This window comes from Pogonomyrmex barbatus, unplaced genomic scaffold (genome assembly GCF_055798465.1).
Source record: "Pogonomyrmex barbatus isolate J1 unplaced genomic scaffold, ASM5579846v1 scaffold2, whole genome shotgun sequence".
Classification (NCBI taxonomy): Eukaryota; Metazoa; Arthropoda; class Insecta; order Hymenoptera; family Formicidae; genus Pogonomyrmex; species Pogonomyrmex barbatus.
The window spans coordinates 9109125-9134369 of record NW_028297116.1 but is presented as its reverse complement, the minus strand read 5'-3'; the positions used below and the strand labels follow the sequence as shown (position 1 = coordinate 9134369).

Here is a 25245-nt window from a genome sequence, read left to right as displayed (position 1 = left end):
AGTTGGCATTTATACAGATCGTAATTTATAGAAAATTGAAAAAATGATGAAAATTGAAGAAAAACAAAATAGTACGATTAATTTTAAATATTGCAGGTGACAATTCTTAAATTTAATCGACCAAGATAATTAATCGAAAAGAGTCGGCCCATAATTTTTTTCGTAAGACAACCTTGTTTGGCTCATGCGCATCACAACACGATTATATCGAATTTCCGGGTCACGAGTTGATTTCCAGGAACGAGTTGATTTCGACCAAACTTGAATTAACTTGTTGAGTAATACTCACATTAACATAATCAAAATTATTAAAATTATTAAAATTATTATATTTTGTTGATTAATGATTAGACAGAAAAATTAAATTAAAAAAACCAAAGTCGATTAATTTTTATTAAAATTACCTGCACCGTTTTGTTAACACGGGTAAAATATTATTTACTGTTCGATAAAAGAAGAAATTAAACCAAGAATGACAAATCGAACAGTCGGAAATTTTATTATAAGCAATTTTGACGATTAATTAAATATCGGTTTCTACTAATATAGATTAACTTTAATCTTTTAACTTATTCTTCTTTCTCTACCTTCCTAGTTCATAGAACTAAAAAGAGGTGAGAAATGAATTCAACCGAAAATGAATCTCTACCGGAAGAAATAAACGTAAATTAATTGTTGATTAAATCAGAGTGTGGTTGAAAACGAGCGCCGTTTCCACGTTCGAGAGACCTCTCTCTATCAATCTCTTTCTCTCTCTTTCTCTCCTCTCTTTTCTCTTTCTGTCTTTCTCTCTCTCAATGTGCCATTTCATCGGAACCGGAATCTTTCTTCCAGTGCAGGTTTACCTAACGGCGTCGCAAGGATATTTGCGTTTTGCGGCTAAATGCAATCCTATCGCGTTGGTCAATTCACGTCTGTGACTGGCCATGCTTTTCTGTAGGGAAATGGCGGTCCAGTAGACCCGGTGTTATTTTGAAAATTACGTCCCTTGCTGTCGAAGCTGCGGACGCATCATGGATATTTCGAGTATGCTCGAGGTGCAAGTGAAGGAGGAAACAGACGTCAAGGAGAATGGTGAGTTACACAACAGTTAGTGAGAAGTCAGCGACGATAATGCGCGATTCTGATATCCTAGAAATGATCTTTATGAGCGATGCTCTAACCTAATTTCTGTGTTTCTCACTATATATTTTCTGGTTTTTCAGTGACACCAAGACAGGATCAGGCGTCCAGCGCGACCAGTGTGGTCGCCGCATCAATCTCTCAGGACGAGAGCAATTTCTACAAACTCATGTTTGGCAGTGGTCAGTTCACTAGACAAGTATTCACATATCTCTGCTTGTAATGAATAGTGTCTAGTTTAATGTCGCTAGCTGTTTGCATTCTAATATCGCGAGTTTGTGGCGAAGAATATGAATATACAAGATGCTTTTCTTTCCTTCCCTAAGGTTGCAAGAATCTTACATCTTACTATGAATGTTTAATTCCTTTTCAGAAATTGCATCTGTACGGTTTCGTAGAATTCACTGTACAGCTTGTGATGTACACATTGGTTCTGCTCCAGCTCAGGTTCACAACATGTTTGAACATCCTGTATTGCGTGTGTTGTTGTGTAGGAACTGTCGTGATTTTTATGGAGATGGCACCTTTGAACAGGGTAACATGATACATGATACCATATTTTACCAAACATTTTTGTATATTGTGTTTTTGTATAATATTGTATTCTTTATTGCATTCATAGGCGATGATGCTACGGATATGTTCTGCAGATGGTGTGCTAATGGTGGCAATTTATATTGCTGTTCGTATTGTAGCAATACATTTTGTTATAAATGTATAAGGAGAAATTTTACATCTTTAGTAAGAAAGAAAATTGAAGCGGATGAAAAGTGGAAATGTTTTGTTTGCAATCCAAGCGATTTGTATGGTGCAAGAGCTACGTGTTGGGCTCTACTTCAACATGTACAAACAGTGACGAGGTATCGTAAAGATACAATGTTAAAAAAATATAGCAATTTTTTCATTAAATTATCATAAAAATTAAAAAAAATCCTTATCAAAATTCCATGTATTTCAGAATACTTGCACACGACAAAAAAATGAGCGCCAAGGAGATCGAAGAAAAAATGAATTTGGACGAGGCGTTATGTTGTCCACGCAGGAGCAAACGTAAACGTCGAAGACTTGAATCCACTTCTGAGGAGGAAGATGAAACATATTCGCCTAAAGCCAACGGAATACCAGCAGGAAATATAAAACGTAAACAGTTGAAAAAGTTCAGGCGAACCACTCAACCCATGTTTATTAATATGAACGGTGTTATGAGAGATTCCTATAAGAATCCAATACCCATCAAACCGCGACCGTTGCCCCAGAGTAGTCAATCTTTGGTTACTCCACAAACCGAACCGCAATCTGTGATCAGTCATAACAATTCAATCGTAAATCCGTCAGAAAGTATTGTCTTCTCATCACCTGATGTTGTAGAATCAAATACTTTGCTACCATCGAGATTCGATTCCAATGCACTGCAACAACAATCTTCCATGTATCACACATCTTTCATGAATACCTCGGGATCCAACACTTATATCCAAAGGCCTGTCACGATAGGTCCTACAGGTCGGATTCTTCTTTCATCGCAGCCGCAACTAGCTTCGTATCAACCTCAGCAGGCGAGTTTGTATCAATCATCGCAACCACTTCAATCTTCGCCGAACACAATGGTATCCATACCACATCCAGTGGATAAGCGTGGCAAATCCTTGTTTCTCCTTCCAAAGCCAAAGAGTGTGGATACGATAGTGACTCCAAATATAATCGAACTCGATAGCGACTCTGATGATGAATTGAAGGTCGTCCAGCAAAATAATTCGTCAATCAATGAAGGCAACAATGCGGACATTAATTCTGCCAATAAGGTGGTACCTGTCGCTCTTACTTGGGAGAATAGTGATGACGATGTGAAGGAGGAACAACCTTTGAGAGAGATGCACACAACTTTGAAAAAGAGGAATCTCTCCTTCAGGAATATAATGTTACCACACAGTCAAGAACTCGATAAACTTTTAAATGATGTGAGAAAACAAGTGAATGATTTCGACTTAGATAATGCAATTGAAAACATTGAAGTGACAGCGGATCAGAGGATCAAGCATTTTTATTGTAATATACGCAACACAGTTGTTCAGTTAGTGCACATTAATGATCGAATATTACGCCAATATCTTGATTGGAGAAGATCTTGGAAAACGGAAAGAGAAGTGTCATCTTCGACCAGTAAAGATGCATCATTATCTGAAAGAAAAATAGAAATTCCTTTAGATATGATTTGCGTTAACGAGTCTGATACTGAATCTGATTGCGAGGATCAGAAACATCAGATCACAGAGCCGTCTGATTTAATTAAAAATAATAACATTGTTAAAGATTTGTTATTTTCTAAAAAGAGTTTTGTGCATCGTGGTGTTGGTGATAATAGTGCGCATTTATCTGTGGATAAAGCGGTACAAGTATACGACATAGTTTCAAGGGATTATGAAAAACTTATTGGTTATTCTATGCTTTCGAAAAGTGATCACGATCCGAAGACAGATGATAGTGTTTTGAATACAGTAGTCGCACCTGACAAAAATTTCGGCAAATACGAGGAGCAGTTTATTTTCTACTTACAACACATCGAAGACAATGGCATTCAAACAGAAGATACGAGAAATTTGACAGATTTGAATAAAATTCCAATTCAAGAACTTACGACAATAAATTCACTCTTTGTTTCGCAACTTCTCCAAGATATTGATTCATCTGTCACACCTGAAATGAACACTGATCAATCAAAAGATGAAGAAAAAAAAGATTCGACGAATAATATTATTTCGATGACTAAAGATGACAAAAGTAACACACTAGATATAAACGATATAGAAAATGTTGATAATTTCAACACGAATATACAGGCATCACAATTAGATGATAATTTGCAACAAACGGAATCACAGAAAATTCATGCGGATACAATAGATAAATTAATTTTGACATCAGATAATGAAGCAAGTTCAAGTAAAATTGATGATATGACAGATTTGAATCCAAATTTGGAAGTAGTTACTACCACAGGAAGCGAAGAGGATTGTACTATTATCGATGATTAACGAGAAGAATTGTTTATTAATGTACAGGTTAAATACTCTTATATTATAATGATAAATTGCAATTAATTATTATGTAATAAAATTATGATTTGGAATTTTTGTACTGAGCGAGTGCAGTGTCTCAGAAACAGTTTACATTGTATCAAAGTTGTACATTTTATTCTTAGATTTTAAAGAGCTCCGACATGAAGTAGAAATCTTCATAAAAGTAATTAAATCCATTCTTTTTGCGTTTATTTAAAATAATCTGTATCTATATATTCTAAATATGTATTTGTATAGGCAATTTTGTCAGAAATTTATTTTGACGAATATCTTAAGAAAGTCGACGAATATCTTACGAAATCTTTAAATTGTATGTGTAATTGTAATTGTTTAATTCAATCAGCGAACTAGCAATAAGTAACGTAAGTTTTCTTGGAAATTTATTATTTACTAATCTATTTGCACATCTTGATTCTCTGTTTTTCTTGATAACGTAATATTATTTTTCGATGCTCTATATTTCTATTAAAAAAGAGAATAAAAAAAAAGTTTATTAATAATATTAATTTACTTAAACCAAAAAGCTCTTTGCATTAAAATATTTAAATTATATCGAAAGATTTGAAAAAGGGTAGGAATTAAACGTCATAATATATATTTATTTTTTATATTTTTGCATATTACTGTTCCTAATGAAGTAGCTTTCAATATTTTCAAATCTTAAAATATTTAAGATGACTTAAAAGAATTTTTTTCAATTATGCTTGAAAATTTGTGCGTTAATCCCATAATATTTCTTATTACTATTATTATTCCTATGATAATTATAATATACATTTTGTATATTAACTATTATAGGAATAATCGAAATAAATAATATTATACGTAATATTATTCTTTTAGAAGTCAAACATGTTGGATTTATTTCTTTTCACATTGTATACGTAAAAATTGTACAATATAAAACATTTAATATTTCTCTTTAATCCACAAATAGCGTTTAAAACAGAATAAATATTGAAATATGACTTTATCTATTGAAAATAAACCCAATATTGCTTTTCATTAATGAATAGTAAAAATGAAAGACTTGAATTTTATTTAAATATATGTATATGTATATGTAGTTTGCAATGTTTGCATTACGTTGCAATTCATATAAATTTGTACATAGGAGTGTCAAACTCTATGTAAAGTACATTTAGACTTATAAGTAAGACATGCTTTTTCTTATATATTACCGTGATACATTACATTACGTAACAGGTCATTGAACGATGGTTTTTATCTTTTTTGTCATACACATATGCTATATATGTTATAGATATGAATATGTGTACTTCTCATACTTATGCCTAGGTACATTGAAAATTTATTAGAGAAAGAAGTGTATGAAATAAATAAATTGTTTTATATAACACGCCTACATATTAGACTACCTTAGATTTAAACTAATTTAAACTAATTTATGCAAAATTAAGTTTAAGTTTCATCACAAAATTATTGAATATTTTCTTTCGGTAACTGTAACGTTTCGACTTCGTCGAAATTCTCAGCTTTGAATTAATTTAACATAAACAATCAGTATATAAGGGCATATAGTTGTTTCCTATAAAATGACAACCTTTATTTCTAACATATTTTTATTTTTCTTGTATACACATATATATATACATATATATATATATATATATCTCAATTCACAGAAACGTAACATTTGTCTAGTCAAGTAGACATCTTATTTTTAGCGTATTGATATTTATTCGATTTGTTACATGTGAAGACGCATGTAAGTCACGCTGTAATGATTTCATCAAGGAAAATTATTTATTTTTTAATTGTATATACTCTTCAAGAATTTTGTGAACATAATGATTGTATAAAAAAATGTATTTAATAGAAAATTGAAGAAGCATCAGATAGCATAGCTTTTCGTGGACATTTTGTACATAAAAAAGATTTTTCTATCTGTCTATTTCTACCAATATGCGAAAGATTCGCGTTATGTTACTCGCTGTCGTTCGTACTTACACTTATGATTACAAATATATAGAAACTGATGATATAGCTCATAGAACGTACTTGAGCAAGTAGTGGTCCTTGTGATAATGATTTATATAAATAATAACGTTAAAAACAGCATTGGTAATGTCGAGTCAGCTTAAATTAATAAATTAATGATAAATGCGATGCAACGAAGAGAGCACATCGACACTTCGTCGCTGATGACATTTATACGTTGCATTGTGGAATCATTGTTGTAGTGTTGTTTCCTAGAGCTCTTCATTCGTTCGTAACTTCTCAATATCGAAATTGACCTTTTCTGCCCATTCCATTGTGGTACACTCTCAGCGGTGTGTAATTTCCGTTTCCATTCATTGCTACATTTGCAAAATTGTGAAAAAAAATTATGAAAACGATAAAAATTAGAAACATAACGCGTATTCGGAGACAACTGACGGACATAATTTTTCACGATGCATGCAGAAACAGGAAGAATCTCTCAAAGAAATACTGATCTTTTCGTATAGTGATGGATCTCTCCGATTTATCATCGAAACCAGAAAAGCTAGTTCCGCATAGAGAAGATATTACAGGTAACATGTGTTTATATATTACATAAGCCAGTTCCGAAGAACGTGAAGTAGAAAAACTTGATCATGTTTAATCACTTACTCAATTCGTAGTCTCTTATGGCAGCTTGCAAAATTGAAAACGAAGTAAGAGGAAATGTGCAAACCTGATTAACAAATGTGCGTGCGAAAAGCTGCTTACCTTGCACGATCGTGGGGGGTTGACGGGGACCTTGGATAGTGTGTGCGTGACATCTTGGCTTTAGTAGACCGTGATACAATACAAAATATAGACAGGCGACGATAGCTGCCGCTACTGCCATACAACGATACACAAATCTCAGCGATTGTACAATGTCGTCGCCGAAATTGATATAAGCACCGATGACGGCCCCGAGGCACCGGCCTGCGCATCGGACAGAGAAATCAATAAGTCAGACTCACTGACTGCACGGTTACGACATAAAATCAGGGAACGTACCGACGCAAAAGTGAGCTATCACAGGTAGCGCTTGGGCAGTCACAGTCAAATGACGCGGTACCAAGTGTCTTAGATAGAGAATGGCAGTAATCCACATTATTCCTAGGGTGAATACTTCTAAAGCCTCCGAGATTAGAGACCACCAAGGGTCAGATATGAGACTCAGTCCGGTGAACCTGATCAAATTTATCAATTACATTCAAATTTTGAATATTTTTTAAAAATATCTAGTGAATGAAAATATCTAGTAAAAACTTTGTAATTGAAATCTTCCTTCAATTAAACCGATACGATTGTCAGATTAGAAAAAACTTACCTACCTGATTATGTACACCGTGAAGGCAGTGATGAGAAGATTACTGTGTCCACAATAATCTACGAGGTGCTCAGATTTCCAGAGGAACAGAAACGCGGGTATCGCTCCGACGGTCATAGCGACGCCAATGGAAAGTTCATCGCCTCCTAATCTTTGCAGATGCCTGCATCGAAGAAAAGAAAGTTTTTTTCAGAATTGAATGAACGTGTTAATAAATGTTTAAAGTATTTATTTTAATGATTCGAGGCTATTTTAATTGGATTCTTACAAAGGTAGATAACTGTCCATTACGCTCCAGAAGGTCCCCATGACTATGAGGACAAATACCAGGGCAGCAGTCTCGCTACCGTATCTCTTGACAGCGCTCATCGGCAATGCCAACATGCCGCTTCTCGTGTGCCACCACCATTCTGGTGGACTAAGTGGCATGCCGTTCGCCGACAAGGCGACAACAGCCGAGAGAAGCATCAATACGGCATGCAAGACAAACGGCAGCCAGAAAGCTGGCGCGAGTTTGCTCATTAGAGTGTTTAAATAACCAGTCAATGGTCCTAGGAGAGCGAAACCGAGGGAGCCGAAGGCCAATTGACGTCCTACGTCGCCGCGACCGCATGACGTCTCCCTGGTCGCGATCACTACTGCCGCGTCGATCAAGGCAACAGCGGTCGTCGGAAAGATATCTGCGATCGAGCGCACGAATAGATACATCCAAAATGCTGCCTCCGTCCAATCTCCGGTACGTTGGCATTGGCTTTTCACTAGCACGCCGCCTGAAACAGGATATTATCGCCGATATAAAAGAAGATATTCTGTTTCTCCATTGTCAGCACGAGAAGAAAAAAGAAGAGAGAAGAAAACAAACGAAGACAATATACATTTGGAATCTTTCCAGATTTTTATTCGACAATTGCCGCGAGAAACGAATATCACCTAATATTATCGTATAAAGATATTAAAAATATGATTGTTATGACAAAGAATGAATTTAACGAATATTCTTCGACGTGTATATTGCGTTCCTAATCATTTAATTCAATTTTTTTAATATTTAATTTTGCATTGATTGTGTTACCCGGGAGAGTATACGGGTCGACTAGGTCGCATTCTATGGAACAACTCTGATTGAATTCGGCCATCCTGATTTCCAACTCGGACGGTATGCGACAGGCAAAGTACTCGGCCACAGGATACGCGCACCATTCCTCTTCGTTCTCGGGATTCAACGCTTGTCCGAGGCTACCGTTCACCGGTAGCATGCCGGAATATTCCGTATAAACGTGACAGACGACGTTATCGTTCTCGTCCTTGTAGCACAGATGTGGTGGCTCATTCTCGGCCATGACGTAACGACGAGCTTTTTTCGTCTCATCGCGACTTTCCTGCAGGCATTATAATTTATGTAATTATGTATGTACTGTCTATCTTGCAAACTAATACATTATAAGCCACTGTTGACATATTAAACTTCTAATTACCGTACATGAAAATGCTTGTTTGAGATTAATAAGAAACAAAAAAAACGAGAATATATTATAATTATGTTGTACTATCTTGATCTTTTATTTTACTTTGATATTAATCAGTGTAAAGTAAAATAGTAATATAACATAAATAGCGAGAATGCTGAATTGATTATTTATTTGCTTTTATTACGACTTTTTCTCGATGTTCTTTATAATTGGAAATTTATTTTATCAATTTTTTATGATAATTTTAAAACTTATTACATAAATTAATATAAATCAATTATGAAAATGACTTACCTGCGGAAATTCATTGACCAATGGCGCGACAGTCGTCTCGCCGCTGCCGTCGAAATCGGCCTCGGGTTCAACATTGCTCCGGAACGTCGTCGTGCCTGCCAGTTCCGAGTGCCAGCGTCGCCAGCCAGTCGGGTAGCAGGCATAGTTGCAGTTTTCCAGCAACATAGCACCCACACCGCTGTCATCATCAGTCCAACGATGACAACCAAAGCGGTCTTCGCATCTCTCTTGTCGCACCTAAGAAATCGATATAATTAAAAGAATAAAATATTTTAATAAATAGTATCCAAAACAAACAAAGATATGTAAACTGATGTAAACTGAGATAGTCCAAGAAAATTCAAACATTACTCGATCAGACAGGATTTTTAATTAATCTTCTAATTAATCTTGTAATTTTCAAATTTAATTTAGAAATATTCAAATACTTTATTGATTCTGTATAACTAAGATACGTATAACTAAGATACTTTTTATCTTTTAATTTCTTTTTCATTTCTCATCTCACCATCGCTCCGCGCCGATCGCAATTGAACTTGAGACCCGGACCTTTCCCAGTCGGTAGCGCGCGGTCCACTATGGGGACCAGCAGCAGCAGCGTGTAGAAGAACGCCGAGAAAACGCAAGCGACGGCGATCATCACGCGGAGGTAGCGTCCGGTCGATGATTTGTCATTGTTGCTCTGACGACTGGCGAGTTTGTCGGCGATCGGAGCCGCTATTAATGGGCCCAATATCGCGATCGCCGGCGAGACCATCGATACAAATCTGATGTTCTCAATGCTCAGGCCCACCCTTGTCATGTGCAACGGAAGAAATGGAAAGAGACAGCCCATACCTGAAGAAGAGAATGATCTACACGTTAGAGATCGTGTAAATTGAAACAATTGTCCGATGTACCGGCGCTTACCTCCGAAAAAGACGAACAGAAGACACTTGAGCGATATCAGATTCGTATTGATGAGCTTCTTCTTCGGCAAGTCTTTGTCCTTGTCCATGTCCATCTTCTCCGTTGACGCCGTCGTGGCCATCGCGGATGGTTTCTCTTACTCGAGGACGATTGCGAGTGTGCCAATTAATCGGGACGACCTGGGGTCGTCTACTATGCTGATCGGTCACTTATCTCCATCGCGGTGCGTCCATCCTGCGGATGCGCTTAAGATTACATCAAGGGAACAATTACGCTACCGATAATAGAGCTATTTATAAATATTTATAAAGACATGAGGGGGAGTGATGAAGAGCGAGCGACTCGTGCTCGTTTAAAGCAAAGCGATATTTCGACCAATAATTATTGAAAAAAAAATCTCATCTCTCTCTCTCTCTCTATGAACTCTCTCTTATAAATTTAAATTTAAATGTAAAAACAGTCAGTATAATTGAGATTTAATATCCAGCTGGTGGTCATCAATTAATTGTCTGACACAGTTGAGTGCATGGCGATGGCGGTCGACCGAGTCGAGGTCGTCATGCGAATCGGCCACGTGTAATCGGACAGGAAGACGATCGCACTTGTACGCGCGTACGGGACATCAAAGGCAATCCGCGCGGATGTGATATATCGACGCCACGTGGTCCGAAACGCGACGACAATGAAACCGTTGTACCATATTTGCACCTCCGCTCGTTGGCGAACGTGCCTCGGAGGCGAAATGTCCAATGTACGTCGAACCTATCGATTTCCTGATACGAAAGACGTACGCGAGTTTGTAAAAAGATCCTTCTCTCGCCTTCTTGATACATAAAAAATTATAACAGATATTGATAGAAATGAAAGAAAACTTGCCTGTGAAATAAAAAAAGTCCAAGGTAAAAACGCGATTATGAGAATATCATATCAAGTAGATGAAAAATTTTATGAATCCTCCTTGAAGTGACTCGTCCTTCGATGAGGATTCGCGCTTATTATTAGATATCATATTGGGAAAAAAAAACGTTCCTTCGGATTAATATAAGTGGCTCGGATCAGTCGGCGACGAGAAAGATAGGAGGTCGGCAATTAATATTCCACGGCGCGCGCGATGTTTTCTCTCCTCGCTCGCGGCGTTTTCGCGACGAGACCTTCGAAAGATCTCGAAAACGAAAGCTTGATTGGAAATATGTGACATTAAAATTTTCTCAACGTCTCATATCGTGGCGAGGGGAAAGAAGAATTCTCGGAGCATCCTCGGCATTCGCCTCCGTCGAATTGTGTGAAGGTTCCACCGGTACGCGAACGTGACGTTTATCCATGAATGAACGCGCATAGGGTGTAACTCGCGCGTCGAGAATTTATGCCAAGGTGAAAACGCGCGCGTATACGATTACGTGGATGTGCTGCTCCTCAAGTATTGCCGTATCAATCTTTCGATCCAGATGCGACGAATTCGGGGCATTCGAGGCGCATGCAGCCTCGTGCATGTGAGCGTGCGTGCGTGCGTACTTGCCGTGAGTACGACGATCGATCGTACGACGATTCTCACCGAGAGCGCGCCGTGCTGATACACTAATTATATTACAACAAACCACCTCTATTACATCACACCGTTTTTCAATGAAAGTTGACCTCAGAAGCTGAAAGAAGCTCTTCAGAAGGAATTTCGATATTTGCCTCCTCCACAAAGAGCGACATGCGTGGATATGCATTAAAAGGGATTCCCAGAGGAGCTTCTTGGATCTCCAAGTGTCTGTGAATTTCCGGGAAAGCCTCTCCGGAAATTCGGCGTTTCCATAAGAGTTTCTGAATAACGCCGCCGAGAACCTTCCGAAATCGAAATTTATTACGATTCAAATAATTTATTTCTCCGCTTTCTATTTACAAATAAATTTTTCATATTTAAAGAATTCTTTTCCCGATTCCCACATTATTTCTCATTCAGTGTTATTTCCATTTGATGATTGCGTTACAGCGGGAGCTGCGAAAAGGGGAGCAATTGAACGATCACAATTTATCTTCGTGTATCCCCTTGTCTTTCCGGATTGATTATGTCGCCGTCGTAATTGTCGTTGTTACGTGTAAGCTACAAAGTCGGTTATGTAGCTTAAGTTATCTCGCCGTTCTTTCAGCGCGCGTTTTTCCTCCTACGCCGATTCGCAATTAAATGTCCGCCTCCTCCTTCATGCGGTCGATCGGCACCTTCCGTTCTGTAAAATTTCGCGCGGTCAGCAACTGCGGAAGCGACATGAGCGAATTTTCGCCGAGAGAACAAACTCTTCGGACTTTGTCCTTGTTGTTGTCCGAAAAATCTTCTTACGTCTACGTTTAATTAGTCGGAAGCTAATCTCGAAGTTATTATCTTCCGACTTTTCGTGTACGTATGCGATACGAAAACGGTGATCAGCATATGTTGCTTAAAAACTGAATCTTTTTATATATTATTCTGTATTAATTCTGTTAATTTGTATTTATTAATAAGATTTATCTTAAATTCTGCGTGATAAACAATACGTGACATATCTATGGTGATCATATTTTCTTTGAGAAGATAAAAGAAATAAAGGAAAATTTTAGAGCTTCGTTTCTACATGTTTCCAAGTTTGTGACTGTCAGAAATCTGCTCATTGCGAAATTTTCTTGCGTTTTAGTATATCAAAATAAAGTATTATGCAGTTTTCTGATAGGTTTATCAAACTGGTTTGATTATGTTTGATTTGTGGAACAAATCCTTGATTTAAATTTGAAATAATTCAAGATAATAAAAAATGAAAATGGATCTAATCTGAATAATTTTAATTAAAAGAATTAAAAAATTATATTCATATATATTTATATTTTATATATTTTATTTTAAAAATTTATTTGTTAGTACAACATTAGACATTGAAACTCTAATTAGAAAAGAATTTTCCGTAAAATAGAGATTAAAACTGAATTTTGAGAAAATAAATAAATCTAAAGGATAAAGCCTTGAAATAAAGAACAGTTCAAGTTCTGTGGTCTTTCTAGAATAAAAAAAAAAAATGTATGATCACCATACATATATCACGTGCAGACGACAGCATTTTTTTCTCGCTCGATCCTGCAAGTTACGGGCACAATTGATTGTAATTGCGACAATAATTGTTGCGTACTTATCTAGGGAATCAGTTCGTCGGTCTTGCGAAATTGCGAAACAGGCTAAAAGTGGGCAGTGTGTGTACTGGAACGGCGGCATTCCTAACTGGGTTAACGACAGGTTACGGAAGCCTCGGACGTTTTTGCCCGTTTTATGAAGAAAGCGTCTGTCGTGCTTGCCCCTCATAAACGTGATGCCGACACGAAAATCCATGCGCGTTTCTACAAACAATGGCGCGTTATAAAATGGAAACTAAATTCTCTAATGTCATGTAACAAAACACGCACACTAAGCTCCTTTTCAAAGAAATTCACGAGTGTTTATCAACACGTATATATATATATCGATTACTCGATCTAATCTCATCAACCGGCAGCGTAAACTCCATCCGTTATGCTTCAACGCGAAGCGAAGGGGGATTTTAATCTTCTCACAGCGCGACTTACGACTGCGATTTGCTACTGAAAAAGCTGCATGCATAAGAATTTTCCACGCGTTTTCCATATGTATTATGACCGTCGGCTATAAATAGGCGTGTACAAATGACTGGGCGGGATACATCTAATCTAACTACACTTACGATCGTACTTCGATGGACGGAAATCATCAAGTCCACATCAAGCGCAATAAAATATATCTGGCATCTTTCCCAACTTAATTCAATAGATATTTCACGGAGTATCTAAGCTTTATGTTTTTATAACAAATGAATTCTTAATTTTTCTACAGAAAAAAGATTAATCTTAATTTTAAATCAAGACTATAGAGACTCCCTGGTAAGAATATTATAATCTTCACATAGAAGATTTTTAATGTTGAGTTGAGTACAAATAATACATCAATACAAATTCAATCAAATTAAGGCTAAAATTTTTAAAAAGATTATAATATTCTTGCTTATGAGAATATTTTTTCTTAATTTAAGACTAATTTTTGCGTTTTCTTAATTTCTACAATTTCACACTTCGCCCAAATTTATGAATTATTTGCTTGCAGAGATATATTCGCTCGGAATTAACAATGGAACGTTCGATGCGATATCTTGTACGAATGTAACACGTCGGTTTCGGATCAGAGGAAGGTGTTCTTTTTTTTTTCTTTAGATCTAAATGTCCTCCGTAAGACTGTTATGTTACGTCACTGAGAACAGGTCTCCGGTTACGTCAATATCCAATTCTATCGTCGCGAGCCGAATATTCTTTATATCTACGACCACGAAGAATGACCACGACGGTCGAAGTCACTCCTTCTAAAAATAATCTTTACGCATCTCGGAAAGCGGACGGTGTACCTCATCGGGTGTAATAAAAATTCTGATTTATTTCCTGGTAACGCGAACGCGAGGTGCACGGGCGCTTATGAAAATTACTATTCACCGTATCCTCGCGGAACTGATTTTCTTTGCTCGTTTTCCTTTCGATCGAGATCACGAAGAATTTTATATTCAGCACTGTAAATTTTATATTTATTGAAGTACATCTATATTGGCGGGATGTCGATAACGATGAAAACCGGACGTCTTACTCTACGAAGATGCATCAGCTGTCCAAATCGAGAAGTACTTTTCTCCAATGGGAAGCGAAAGATTACGTCTTCTCTTGAACGAAGAAGAGCAAAGTCGTCTCCTTTTCAAGGGACTATTATCCAACCTCCCACGAGGATGTGGACAATGGTTACTCGCGCAATCGCTTCTTCTCATTTTCTCGAGTCCGATAATGGAACGGCCGTATTTCGTACAGCGTAAAAAAAAAAAGATCATAAAACGCAATTCGCGCTTCCCCCCTCCCCCTCCCGTGGGCGGGAACGAAAGTTTCCTCTTCAATGGTCTGGGGAGCCCTCGGCCCGAGAAAGTAGCGATTAAATCTTTCCAAAAGCATGCAGATCGCGTGTGCATACGAGATCGGGCATGCTTCGATCCTCTAAATATAGCCTGTGCTTTATTACAGCCTGCGGTTCAATTGCGCGCACGTGCTACGCGATTAAATGAAGCGTGAGAAATCGACGCGTAACCGTTGTTCGACAACATCTCGACAGACCACAGCGTGTTTTATAAATATAACCGTCGGTCCATAAGCGTGGACTTTTTACAAGTAAAACGTGTCGAGGATCCGTGAGGTAAACTCAGGAAGTTATTTAGAAAGCTACGAGACAGGTGAATTAGGCATTTCGTTCGATTCGAGCGTCCCAAGTCGTGACGTCCGCATGAACATTCGATCATGACACTGGCCTTTGTCGCGAGATAAGAGCGGCTCCTCTCTCGAGGCAGCCCTTTACAACGTTATTTCCTGCTATGGCTATCGCGCCGTTTACGTTACAAACAATCGTCGCTATCTCGCGCGCGGTTTTCAGGCGGCCGCGCGGCACGCAAACCGCGTCCGCACCGCTATTATCCTTATTACGCGAAGAACGCGCCGTGTCATCGCGCGCGTGCGGCCTTCCGCCATTCCCGCGGATTAGTCTAACGTGCGACCCGCGAAATTGGGTTAATGAAATCGTAGGAGGAGGACGGGAATGACATGAGCTCTCACCCGATGACGATCGCGACTGTGTTCCTTCTATAAATATACAGGGTGTTCCGTAAATCGAGGTCAATCATTCGGGGAATGAACGAGGACTCAAAAATAAGAAAAAAAAGTTGGCATGAACATAGGTCCGAAAGTGCGTCGTTTTTTGAATTATCGTCATGTTTACGTTATGTTGAAATTTAAAATTGCTTTGCTTTTGAATTTTTCTGTCAAAACTGAAAGAAGAGATCGTTTCGCAACATAATTAAAGTTAAATAAAAGTCGCGGGCTGCTTTGGCACTACTCGGGATGCAAAACTGTGGAGTCTTGACCTTTGCCAAGAGATGCTAAGTGGGTTGCATTTTCACGTAGTGCATTCTGTATAGTGCCAAAGCAACCCGCAACTTTTATTTAACTTTAATTATGTTACAAAACTCATCTGTTACAAAAGACCATCTCTTCTTTCAATTTAGACAAAAAAATTCGAGAGCAAACAATTTGAAATTTCAAGAAAAAAATAATGATAACGCGAAAACGCATTTTCAGATCTATGCTTATATTAACTTTTTTTCTTGTTTTTGAATCCTCAATTACCTCCCGAGCGATTGACTTTTGAAACACTCTGTATAAGAAAATTGAGACCGGCATGCTGATCCTGCGTAATCACTATATCAAGGTAATTATCCTAATACCCTATTTTTTTCCCTTTCTTCTCTTTTTTTTTTTTATTAATTTTACAAACGATCTCCCACGCATCTCTGCGTTCATTATGACGTAACACTTTCCGGGCAGAGTGCAGAAGACAAAGTAATAGTTTTTTTTTTCTTTTCTTTTTACGATAATGGAAATTCGCATTAGCGACCGGAATAAGGTACATATTTGCGACAATATATATGTGCTCGCACATAATTTGTGCGCGCACGTGTGTGTATATGTGTTTGCGTTGGGATGTACACAGGAAACGCGTCAGCGTAACGGAGAAATCTACGGAGGTGGGCCTTTCTTTTTCTAGGAAAGAGATGAAAGGCCGCGATATCTGTCATTGATAGATCACGGAATTAATAACTTTGAGTTACGTGGGGTAGAAAATAAACATCCATTACGGATATCACCCGTACATTCTTGAAAAATACCCACCGACGCGACGCAAGATTGCATCGTTGCAACCCTCGAAGTCTGCGTGTCGTAACGTTGACAACTGGAATACAGATTGACCTGTATACCTCAGGGTCGCATCTATACCAGGCGATGACATTAAGTCGTTGCGAAACCTTTCTTTTCAGTAATTGATCTCAAGAAGATAAATTCGCTTTTGCGAAAGCAACACGAAAAACGCATTAGAAATTATAAATTCTGTAATTTCAAGCATTACGCGTAAAAGGGCTTTTCAATTATTACAAACACGAAAAGACATAAAAAACATAATTATATAAATTTAACATTTAATTACATGTCGCTCGAGGCAAAATAACGTTTTTAATATTTTAGATAAAAGGAAGCGAGAGAAGAAAGGATTACGAGTTTCGCGGGATTACACGGAGATCTTTCGCACGTAAATAGATAGTTTACGTTACGTCCGCGGATACACGGGAACTATTTTTATCCGTGGACGTGGATATCATCCGCTGATTTACGTAGTTGCCACATAGACGTAGGATCATTGTTTCCGCGCGGACGCCAAACGCCGGCTCCAAAAGTGGAGACCTGCACCCCTACCACACCACTACGAACGAGTGAGTCAATTGAGGAGCAGCGGTGTGAGACGTGGGGACATGCCGGGACAGATTTCGCGATCGATGAGAATCACTCGTTCAGACCGTTGCACGACCGAGCAACTAATTCCGCCCCAATTCGGCCCCTCTCTTGTGTCCCCCCCCCCCCCCCGATGCCTTCGGGCTGCACCCCTCGGATGATGGTACTTTCGACGGAATCGCGACGGGGGGAACTTGCTTTCCCTGGCATACCTCTATAGAAATGGTAAATACGATCGGGCGCCGAATAATCGCCCGATTCCATGGGCGCAATTCCGCTCGTGCAATCCGGCGACGCGTCTCGACCTGTTGAGGTTTTCGGAAATGTTCGCGTGAATACGTTGAGCTAAATCACAAAACGAAAATAGATAGATAGTTGAATGAAATTAATTCGAACAATGTTCGGTTAAAAAACACAATTGTCATATTGGAATGTTATTAATGTCTGTGTTAAACTACGAAACGTGTACAGATCAGAAATAGAAAAAAAAAAAATGAATCTTAAATCAAGACTATTTTCATATATAAGCAAGAATTATAATCTTCATAGATAAGATTTTTAATCTTGAGTTAAGCAAAAATAATACTTGCAACGATACAAATTCAATCAAATCAAGACTAAAATATTTACAAAAGACTTGCTAATAGTCTTGCTTATATTTGAGAATATTTGTCTTTTTTTCGAGACTATTTTTTTCTATGAACTATTCAGAAAATCTCTTAATTCTAATTAATTAATTTAATAAATTAATTTATTTACTTTAATTTTAATTTTTTTTATTCTGACTGGAATTAATCTTCAATTTGCGATCCCATTCTCGAGCTCTAATTCATAATCCGACATAGATTTAAAGAGAAAGAAAATTGGACTACGCGTATGCAAGCATCACCTCCATAATCGATCGCTGAAGAACTTTTCAGTTCACACAAAGAGGAAATTATCTTACAGTCGAAACTTTCGCCGATTGTTGCTGTTATTCGCGGTTATTTTTAGTAATGAGAAATGACAATACAGCAACTTATTCATCGGTCGACGCGCTCACGCTTTACATTTCTCCATAAATCCATGCATGATGAGCATTACATCACGTAGACGCGATCGAAGGTTTTGCGAAATAAGTGAAGGTTTACCGTGGAAGTGTAGTAAGATCAGTACAGCGATACCGGAACGATAGCACTTTTCCAATAACCGATTTCGTATTCGCTCCGCTAAGTTCCTCGGCACAATTGCGGTGCCATCGCCAGGACGAGACGGCCGTCGCCGCCGTCGTCGTCGTCGTCGTCGTCGTCGTCGTCGTCGTCGTCGTCGTCGTCGTCGTCGTCGTCGTCGTCGTCGTCGTCGTCGTCGTCGTCGTCGTCGTCGTCGTCGTCGTCGCCGTCGCCGTCGTTGCCGTCGATATTGTGATCCTTAGTATACAAAGATATCCTCCGGAAACTCGCATGGAAGCGATCGATCCAGTTAGCAATTCAAACATATTCGGTATGCATCAGAATCTCTTTTCGTTGACTCTCTATCGCAAGACTCGACAGAAAAATGATATCGCGCAGGTGGAAAAGATGCACACGAAATAAAATATTAAAAAGGATAAAAGTGGATGGAAAAAAATGTCTTGTAAAACTGTCAATATTCTCTTAATCATGATTGATGGTTTGTAAAAATATATTGCTGGGAGAGGACTCGAGCTTTAATTCCATGATAACTCAATCGCGCTCAATTATGTTTTGCAATATTTGATCGTTGAAAAAAATTGTTGCCTACAAATCGCTTCGATTTTGCCTCGTCACTTCGTTCGTTTTTTAGCCCGATCGCATACACGGTGTCAATAACGCGCGGTGTCGATGCCGCTGTTTATTTTCTCCGGACGTAAAAGCGTACAGGATGCCCGGCATGTATTTGCCGTGGATAACGGAACCACGACGATGTCGGAGCGTGGGCAAGAGAGAATCGGCGAGAGAGAGAGAGAGAGAGAGAGAGAGAGAGAGAGAGAGAGAGAGAGAGAGAGAGAGAGAGAGAGGAAAGGAAAAAGAGGAGGTGCAAGGGACGCGAGAGATGGAAGAACGACGGATAGAAAGAAGGTAGATATTTCAAGGAAATGAAGAACTCGTGTAACAAGACTCCGCGATGTCTAAGCGTTTGTGATTCTATAAGGATAAGGGAAATGTGACTTCAATGCTCGTTCTAAATGTTGACAAAGATAACAACGAAGAGTCTACCCAAACGGTTCGGTATAGAAAGGAGGCCCGTTGTTTGTAAAATCTATTGTAAGCGTGATTTCATACTTCAAATAGGCTGTACAAATTACAGGCGTGATTTGTTTCTTGTAATAATAATAATTGTATCCAATTATATAAACGTATCCAGGATTTTTTTTTTTTTTTTCTTTTGAAAGAAGGATTTATCAATGTTCTGTTAACACATAAACAACAATCTTTTAACGAATTGCTTTTTTTGGATATTTTAGAGCTTAGAATATCTTTTCCTTCCTGATTTTGAATGAGAAAAATATTAGATTTATCGTAAGTTATAATACATTAATTTCAACTTTAACTTCTTTTTTTTTTTTTTAATTTTGGAAGGTTTGAACCCGTCCTCTGGATACGTCCGTGACTATTATAATAATGCAAACCCCGTGTTTAATCGCGATTCCTCGAATTCACTGGAGAGCGCGTTTCGCGAATGCTTGAGTGTCTTTTTTTTTTTTTTTTTAGACGAGCAATTATTTGAGAACCTTTGAAGATTTTGCCGTCCGTACGAGCGGAGGCGCTTGTCGAAAAGTGGGCACTTTTAAGTCGCGGTATGTGCATTCACCGCACAACCGGCTACCTAGGCGAGCACTCGGGTCGCGAGGCGAACGCTCGCGTTACGCGCGGAGTGACACGAGTGTTACTCCTGCCCGCCGGCACAATGGCACGCTGCGCCGTGATGCGTTATGTGTTAGACCGGGAAGATCTTGTATATGATAAGAACACAGGCGGTGCAGAAATAGGAGTCCTACAATCTGGCTCGCAACAATGTTTGCGTCGACACTCGACTCGATCGGCTCGATCGAGACTCCTAGAGGAGTGACACTTGAATCAGCCGATTCATAAGAGATATCGCACATTTGCACATATTATCGCTGAAAAAAAAAAAAATAGTCCTGCAGTCACAGCGGAAATCATTTAGATACGAAAAATTAGCTAAAATGGATAAGTGACAAGCGAACAAGCTCCGCGATATCGCTGTTGTAACGTTTTGTATTTTAATCGATATAAGTGACAGAGGCAGAATTTATATTTGAACGATTTGTCAAATTTAGCAAGACCGTCTTTCTGTGGCGTCCAGTCAGATAATAGCCAGTCATATTTCTTATAAAAGTGCGATTTAGTTATGAGACTTAAATTTTCCAGCATATATTGTTAGATGTTGCTGCTATAAGTTTTATGTAGGACAGACAATTTTCCAGTGGATAGAAAAATGATACATTTTTAACTCTAATATTTAGAATTCTAGCTAGACCAGCAAAATATTTTTTTAAGTGTGTATGTCTTGTAAAGATACACAAATACTCCTGATTTTAGGAAAGACACAAAGAAAAGGAAACTAAATTTAGATATAATATATCTTAGATTTAAATATATCGAAAGATATATTTATATATCAATTATCTTACACAGGAAAAAAATTAGTCTTAAATCAAAATTATATATTCTCATACATAAGTAAAAATATTATAATCTTCTTAGAAAAATTTTAGTCTTGCTTTTTGAATTTAATGCATAGATATTCTCATTTATAAGAATATTAATTTTCATACAGAAACTTTTTAGTCTTGAGTTGAACAAAAATAAAACTTGCATTAATACAAATTTAATCAAGACTAAAATCACATTAAAATTAAATTTTTAAAAAAGTTATAATATTCTTACTTATATGTGAGAATATTTGTCTTGACATTTGTCTTTAACACCAATTTTTTTTCTGTGATATAAAAAATAAATAATTATGTAGCTTGATAGCAAGAAAGAGAGAGAAAGCATTACTCCCTCGACTGTCTTCAAGGTAAATGTTAATGATTCTCCAAATGTCTTGTAGATTGCTTTCGTCGATGGGACCGGATGGTACCTGTTCATCGATCGATATAAACTTGAGTATCATTCCGTAATCCACTTTCATATTGCAAATGCTAATATCGCGGAATCTCCCTAGCGTCAAATGTATGATTGAGACGAATTGGATTCTAAAGTCATCCCTTCTACAAGAGCTACGTATATAGAATATGTACATAGCACTCTATTTCAGTGAGAGCTACAATAACACATTGTTATTATTATGTGCGAAGTAGCTGAGATCATTCATCTTTTCATGAAACGATGATTTGTTAATAGATAATGCTCTATACAGACAAAAAATTAATTTTAAATCCAGACTATATTCTCATATATAAGCAAGAATATTATAATCTTCTTAAATAAATTTTAGTGATGAAAGTATATATATATATTCTCTTATTTAAAAATAATTTTCATATAGAAAATTTTTAATGTTGAGAATTGTACAAAAGTAACATTTGCATCAATACAAATTCAAATCAAAACTAAATTTTTTAAGATTATAATATTCTTGCTTATATATGAGAATATTTTTCTTAATTTAGACTAATTTTTTTTTCTATGTACAGATAATATTTTTATTGCTTGCGGAAACAATATTTACCGGGCGTGAAATAATTTCTCTGTGGGAATCGTTTGATAATAAAAATTTCGCTCGGTAGCTGAACGCGGAAATGATTAACGCGCGTATCACGTATGCAGCGATGCATCACGAGAGACTACGAACGACGAAGGGAGATGGAGTAGCCAGCGAGGGGAAAAGGCAACTGGGTAACGTCGTGATGTTCACGGGGGTTTGCGCCCTTACGAAGCATTTCGTCATTCGTTCGCCGATGGACTCGCTCGCGTTGAATCAGACACAGCGCCTTTCATAACAGCGTAAATTGACAAACGATGTAAACGAGAAAAACTGATTATGTCATCCGATATGCAAAGATTTAATAGAATGAGAAGCCTTCTATAAAAGGCTTCGATTAATATCCAAGGACTTCGCTCGAACGAGCTGACGCGACGTCAAAATTAAGCATGTCGATATCACTGATGGTGGGGACCAGCGATCGCATGCAGCTTTAATATCTTCGTACTATGAGCGTTGATTAGGCCAACATCGCGGCCGTCACGATGGTTATTCAGTCTTTTGACGATACGATCTCGACAACGAGACGCCAACCGAGAAAGGAAAAAAAAAACTACATATGTGGATGTTTCATCGGTCGCGAGATGCGCATTTTCATTTGCTACTGAAAATGTTGATACACTGTCGACGAGGAAAGGCGAAATAACTGCTACTCCGAGCCTCGCGGTACCGATCGAGGAGTTAATTAACATACGAGATTCCGGAAACCACAGACGAACGGACGGACGAACAAATGAACGGACGGGTCGAAAGTGCCCAGGAGGATGCGGGTCCGTTAAAAACAATTGGACTCGGTCGAAAAGCGGGTCACGTAGATACGAATGGAATGAATGAATGAATGAGAGAGACTCGACGACGGCGACGATGAACGGCCGCCTTACTACCGGGTTGCTTCGATCGGCGCTACTCGCTCGGGAAACGTCGTTAGTCTCCGAAAACTAATTGTAAGTTACGAGAGATTCCATTAACGAAGACGTTGACCTCTCGAAATTCTGATTTTCCCACGGTAAATTGATTCTGTCGCCAGCGCGCGGTTTCACATGAAATTCCACGCGAGCCTCTTTCTTTTACGGAAGTACGATTTAATAATGGCCAATTTAATTTCACAAAAATTACCAGGAGGACCACCGTTGCAAAAGCGGAGTGACGCAATTTCGGAACTTGAATTGGAATTTTGCCAAAACTCGCACGTGGTTAGGCAGAACGATACTCCGATCACAGCTTTCGAATCAGTAGCGGGGGCTGTTTATCTCTTATCTCAGCATCGTCGCTGCGACACACAGATGTACGTATTTCGACGAAAGAAACAGGAAGATCGATTAAATGAAATTAGCACTAACTCGCATTAGTGCGACCGGCCCTTCGGACCGGTCACACACTAGTTAACCAATTGCGATTGGCGATATTGCTCTCATTCTCCACCTAGCGATGGTGCCTATGGTGTAGATAGAGAAGGGGAAGATTAGTTAATCGCGGGTGAGCGCTAACCCACATTATGCCATGGGCCCTTTGAGGTCAGTTACACTGATCATGTTGCCCGACCACCTTGTGGTCACCTCATTAAATCCACCTAGGTTCTCTCATCCCTTTCGTTTTGGACGACAGAAGCTGCTGGCTGCTCGAACGGTTACACGAACGGAAAACGGATGGGTACGAAGTCGGGTGTAACGGTAACCCACATCGCACAGTGCAACCAACCCTCTCCGGGTCAGAGGTGCAACCCGGGAGGCAGCCGCGCGCGCGATCGCATCGCGTCGCATCCCTCGGCGAATCTCCAACGTGTCGGCAAAAAAATAAAGAGAGAAAAGAAGTCATATAATTAGATGATTTATGATTACTTACGAGCCTGAAGCGACGATGTGTACGTGCAACGGGAAGTATAAGTATCCTGTCGACTCTCTCGGGAGAGGAAGGAGAGGAGGAAGGGAGAAGAGCGACTAAGAGTGACGATCGCGGCGGACAATCACGAGATCGTACCACTGGATGCGAACGCGTGCACCCCAACGCGCATATCGTCACGATATCACCGACGCGAAGTCCAGCGAGCGACTGTTGCGTCCCGGCGATTTGCCGCCCCGCGCGACGCGGCGCGGCGCGACGCGACGCCGCCGGCTCGGCTCGGCTCGGCTCGGCTTGGCTCGTCAATGCGAGGTGGTTCCGTACGTACGTGTTTTACACACGGTCATACGCACGCCGCCTCCCGTCTTCCTCGCGCACCTCACCTCATGCCCTCGCCTTTCCTTTCGCAGCCTCGCGCGGCACCTCCAAAGCGCCAGTGTCTCCCCGAAGTTCTCCTCGAGGTATGCGTTGCGCATACCTCCATGTATCAACCCTTGGTTATCATTTTCTTCCTCTTCCCCCTGCTGCTTCCTCGTCTCACGGCCTCCTCAATTATGCGCGTCTTTCTTGATTTACGACGTATGACCGGAGGTCGGTCTTGTGGAACACGGTCCAGATGCCGTCGTGATTTATAGAGGTATATGTACTAAGATGCGACTCGAGCCACTTGAAGCCAATTTCGCCAACGTTTATTAACTAATGTTTAATTGGCTGTCCGTTTCCTTCTGGAGGACTGACTCTCGTTACCTATTTACGTAGGCTGTCTCGTCAATTACAGTCAGCGCCAAATCGGTCGTGATAGAATCGAGTTTAAGAATAAATATCGCAGACAAAAATAAAATAAAAGAGAAGGAAAAATAGAAAATGGCAAGAAGGATCGCAATTTACTCTATGTTGTTAACTCTATTGTTGTTAATGATCTTCCGAGCGAAGTATCGCGTGTTTACACCTCAGATCGTTGATTAATCTTCATTACCGTCTCGGGTATTAACCGGGGTGTATCTATTAAGTTGTTTCCTGAATATCTCCTCTCTTTCCTTCCTCCTCTCCGTTACCATTCTATTGATCGTAAATTACAATTACGTAGTTAACGACTGAGATTGTCGGTGGTGAGAAA

At 38.9% G+C, this 25245-nt stretch overlaps 2 protein-coding genes across 8 annotated transcripts; one reads left to right on the top strand and one right to left on the bottom strand.

Moving 5' to 3' along the window:
- Positions 1-700: 700 nt before the first annotated feature.
- On the top strand, positions 701-5557 carry LOC105427582 (ADD domain-containing protein 1). The gene is made up of 5 exons (XM_011639380.3): positions 701-1074; positions 1206-1304; positions 1496-1657; positions 1745-1982; positions 2081-5557. The coding sequence occupies exons 1-5, from the start codon at positions 1014-1016 to the stop codon at positions 4152-4154; spliced, it is 2634 nt and encodes an 877-aa protein (XP_011637682.2). The 5' UTR covers positions 701-1013; the 3' UTR covers positions 4155-5557.
- Positions 5209-24529, bottom strand: LOC105427583 (uncharacterized). 7 transcript variants are annotated; one of them, XM_089076486.1, is made up of 11 exons: positions 24512-24529; positions 10182-10415; positions 9781-10109; positions 9273-9509; positions 8582-8888; positions 7778-8279; positions 7514-7672; positions 7194-7369; positions 6915-7118; positions 6816-6839; positions 5209-6708 (listed from the first exon to the last, which is right to left on the bottom strand). In XM_089076486.1, the coding sequence occupies exons 2-11, from the start codon at positions 10300-10302 to the stop codon at positions 6566-6568; spliced, it is 2202 nt and encodes a 733-aa protein (XP_088932612.1). In that variant the 5' UTR covers positions 10303-10415; positions 24512-24529; the 3' UTR covers positions 5209-6565. The 7 variants fall into 7 exon arrangements, with proteins under 7 accessions (XP_088932612.1, XP_088932611.1, XP_088932609.1 ...); XM_089076485.1 differs by lacking the exon at positions 24512-24529 and adding an exon at positions 24132-24354 and having other exon boundaries at positions 10182-10426; XM_089076483.1 differs by lacking the exon at positions 24512-24529 and adding an exon at positions 24132-24354.
- Positions 24530-25245: the final 716 nt, after the last annotated feature.